The sequence below is a fragment of the Porites lutea genome, chromosome 10 (assembly GCF_958299795.1).
Source record: "Porites lutea chromosome 10, jaPorLute2.1, whole genome shotgun sequence".
NCBI classification, from domain to species: Eukaryota; Metazoa; Cnidaria; class Anthozoa; order Scleractinia; family Poritidae; genus Porites; species Porites lutea.
In genome coordinates, this window is record NC_133210.1 from 20,080,236 (window position 1) to 20,084,452 (window position 4,217).

Genomic DNA, 4,217 nt, shown 5'->3' on the forward strand with positions numbered 1-4,217 from the left:
ACCTGTATTTAATATTATCTATCCAATACTGTGTATTTAACAATTCCTGTCTTAAATTGTAATAAAATCAAAATTGTAATGAGTGTGTTAGCGTAAGTAATACTTTGTCTAATAACGTATTAGTTTGTGTAATGGATACTAAGCTGTTACATCGCACGCGATTTAAATTCAACGGCGATTTCACATAGTACAATATGTAATTCTGAAGATGACAAATGTACCATCAAAAAATGTTTGGTAAATTAAAGAAAGTTGTTTTGTTTATAATTATGCGACTATCGAAATTTTTGGGTCTGAAATAGGGTAAAGGTTTGTCCTGTCTACAGCTTTCTCTACTAGAACCAAGGTCGTCTCTTTTACTGTTCATCTTTTAAGAATGGTTTGAAATAGGATGATGTGCCACTAGCCCACCCAAATTTCCTATCGTATCCCTCCACGTATCATCTCTAGCTGAAAGATGAGGCATTTTAATTTCCTACTAGCCTACGAGCAGACTCACTTGTGAAATTTCGGGGAAATTCCTTCCCCATTATTTTACTCGCCCATTTCCTCGCCTTATTATTCTCCCCGGCTGACGCTGCCTGTCGTCTCCACGGCAAACATTTTCCCCGAAATCGCACCACAGGTGGCCCAAGCGTAATATGGGCCACCTGTGGGGTAATACGAGAGTTTGTATGGGAAAAATAGAGTTTGAAACTTACATGAAATAAATGAAGTAAAAGCGATAAAAGCTATCAATAAAGTGTAAATATTGTTACCTGGAGTCGTTGTCTTTGTTTTTACAAAGTTTCAGCGCGATTTGAGTACTTTTACATCATCTGACCTGACAATGTAATAATAAGAGACAATATTTACACTTTATTGATAACTTTTATCGCTTTTACTTCTTATTTCATCTAAGTTTCAAACTCTATTTTTCCCATACAAACTCTCATATTACGCCACAGGTGTCCCATATTACGCTTGGGCCACCTGTGATCGCTCGAGTGAGCCTGCTCTTGGGCTATATATTTTTCCCACAAGCCACCTTTAAACCTACCAACGTTTGTCTGTTGAAATCAGACAGTGTGCTTTCCACTTCCATTTTGCAGGGTCCTTACTTCATTTTTTCCCACTTATTTTTCACATAACTTCTTTCTAGTCGAAAAATTTCACCCACATCAGATACAATCTTATCAGAATACACGGCCACTGTCAAAGCAACAACGATTTCGTACAATCATCGCTTCTTGGTAGCAAAGAACAATATCGATTCCCATCGATTTTCCTCCCCGTCTCTAAAGCATAGAAATTCCGAGACAATGCTGTTTTCTAAGGAAACTGGCGATTTTTAAAACTCTAAACTACGACCTTTTTTTCAATAATTACAGCAAAAAGATAACCATCACATATTGTTATTTATTATATGGAGGAGAGTGTTTTACTGGGAACTAAACCACTCGTAGATTCCATACGCCACTTCATCCGGGACCCGAGAGACGTATTTTCCGTATGTCACCTTTGTGAGTGTCGTATCGTTCAATGACGTCACGATTCCCGCCTTTTGCTTTTGTTGAATTGGTTTCTCCATATAATAAAAAGAACATTACACGTTGGCTCGAAGATATGAATTTTATGTTCAAGTGGCAAGAACAATATCTCACTCGTTCGCTTCGCTCACTCGTGAGATATTGTTCTTGCCACTCGAACATAAAATTCATATCTTCTCGCCACCGTATAATATCCTCTATATTTTTTTATTACGTACCTATTAAGATTTTGCAAGCAAGGTTTGACTAGGTTGGAAACTAATGATATTAAGGGTTGGCGAAATTGACGAAGGTCGGTTGAGCTGCCATTGGCTGGTGCTGACAAAAAATTGTTTTTAACATTTAAAAACAAACCACTCTCCAGCAGAGTCTTGGTCGAAGATAAATGTAATATCAAAAATGTAACTTTAGACGCCGGCCATGTGTTCTTCATTATTCACTTGGTTTCTTCTTTTCAAAGTTTTACTGTCAGTACTTGCTGAGACAGCTTATACACAAGGTCAGTTTTGCTTGATTATCTCAGTTCCTATTATTGTTATGAAGTTGTTATTTTTCAGGCATTTTTAACGGCCACAACAAGTTTGTGTCAGTAACTTTTCTGTTTTTTGTATTCTGTGTAGTGCACAACAAAACTAGGCAATACATCGGATAACAAAAGGAGTCTAAAGGCGTCTAAGAACAAACATTATTAAACTATTTTCAGTCGATATTCATGATAAAAGTGATACCTAGAAACCGAATTTGATTCAAGAGATGCGTGATATTTAAGCTAATAAATTCTGCGAGTGATTTTTGCTTCGAAAGTATACCGAATGGAACGAAGGGGCTTTTGATTATGGTTTTCATACACGTACCATGCTGGAGCCCAAAAAAGATTCTTTTTGCTGGTTGTATTGCCACTTTTCTTTGTCGCTCAAATTGAAATAACAAATCTGAAAACACAATTTTTTAATAACGTGGTTTTCTTTACTAAATTAAATTGAATTAATTTTATAAAAATTTTAGGAATTAATTTTAAAAATCTTGTCCTGGTGTTTTTAAGTGTCCACAAAACACTAATATTAACTTCTTTTTAGATTTAAAACATTTTGCGCTATAAAGGCGTTTTTGCTTTGAAAATATATTTTAATAACTTTCAGCGTTTTCGATACTCTGCTGTTTTTCGAATTTTTTTAAATACTGTCCTTTCTACAGGTTTGGACTCCGGGTTTCGCCAAGATTTTTTCATGCAAGACGATCATCACTATCTAAATGTTCCTAGACTTGAAACATTCACTGTCTCCGACAAGCTTGCCTGCAACATTAATTGCTTGAGAAATCCTTCTTGCTTGTCTGTTAATCTGGCCGCCATCGAAACTGCAGCCGATGAAAAGATTTGGTGCGAGTTGTTGTCCTCTGAAAAGAACAGCAACCCCGAGAAGTATAAAAGAAACAAGACCTCCCATCATTTAAGTTCCTTCTTGAAGGTAGTTGTAAATTCAGTAATAATCTACTCTAAATAACTGATCTGTTTTTGTAGAAAATGTTCAATGATATTTCGAAATATTACTATTTCAGACCTCTTGCGTTTCCTCGCCGTGCCGCAATGGAGGTACGTGTGTGTCAAGCTTCAACCATCACACTTTTTATTGCAATTGCAGAGAAGGTTTTGTTGGAGTATCTTGCGAAGTAGGTAATAAACGTTAAGTTACGCTTTTGTGAAAAAAAACCCACACACACACAGTTTGCACGGTCGGCACATCCTGCAAAAGTCTGCGTAGTCTTTGCAGTCAAAACAGTCCGCTTCATAGTCTCCAGTCTGGACAGTCTTCGCAGTCTGAACAATCAACAGTCTTCGTTGTCTGCAGTCTGGGCAGTCTGTGGTCTGTGGTCTGCACAGGCTGCGCAGTCTGCCGTCCGGATAGTCTGCACAGTTTGGACAGTCTGTAAGGTCTGCAAAGTCTGCAGTCTGAACAGGCTGCAGTCTAGCGGTGCGAAGTCTGCACAGCCTACACTCTGCAGTCTGCACAATCAGGACAGTCTGCAGTGTCTGCACAGTCTGCAATCAGCAGCCTGCGTTTCCGCATGACCGCGACTGAGTCGATTATCCGCGATGTTATTTGACAAGAAAGACAAACTTGAAATTGTCCAGTTTGTTCCTTATCAGTAACTCGAGCTTGTCTGCTAATTTCGAATCGCGCTCAGCAATAATGTAGCGAGAGAACTAAGTTTTCCGGCCTCGGTTCCCTTTTCAATTTTGTAAGGTACTGTGTGTAACAAACCGACGAACTGCCTAGCCAGTGTGAACAGCATGCCGACTGGGATTGCGAAGATCGTCTCCTATTATCTTAGATGAGGAAATTGAACCGATTCAAAGAGGAAAGATGGATTGTTATTTCTTTTTCAGCTATAAAGTCATGTCAAGACTTGTATCATTTTGAGCCACAAAAGTAGGTAACATGATCAACGTCTTTTTCAACATCTTCTTATATAATTCACGACAAATGCTTACAAACAGAAAGATTCCCTCTACGAATATAAGTACATTAACTATGGGTTATAGGGGGAGGACATGGCAAACTCATTCCCAGGCCCATGGATTTGCCGCTGAGAGCCTGAGAAGGAGGCTGTAAAAGAGTTGTATATTACATACAGTTCCAACCGACATGTTATATTTCATAAGCTCAGTAATGAATACTATTGGATCAT

The 4,217-nt window shown here is 38.2% G+C and overlaps 1 protein-coding gene across 1 annotated transcript in view; it reads left to right on the forward strand.

Annotated features, from left to right (window-relative positions):
- Positions 1-1,949: 1,949 nt before the first annotated feature.
- Positions 1,950-4,217, forward strand: part of LOC140949640 (uncharacterized) — a 4,230-nt gene continuing 1,962 nt past the window's right edge. Inside the window, exons 1-4 of the mRNA XM_073398793.1 lie at positions 1,950-2,028; positions 2,724-2,995; positions 3,087-3,201; positions 3,916-3,958. Of these exons, the coding sequence (XP_073254894.1) occupies positions 1,950-2,028; positions 2,724-2,995; positions 3,087-3,201; positions 3,916-3,958 (509 nt within the window). The remainder of the gene's footprint in view (positions 2,029-2,723; positions 2,996-3,086; positions 3,202-3,915; positions 3,959-4,217) is intronic.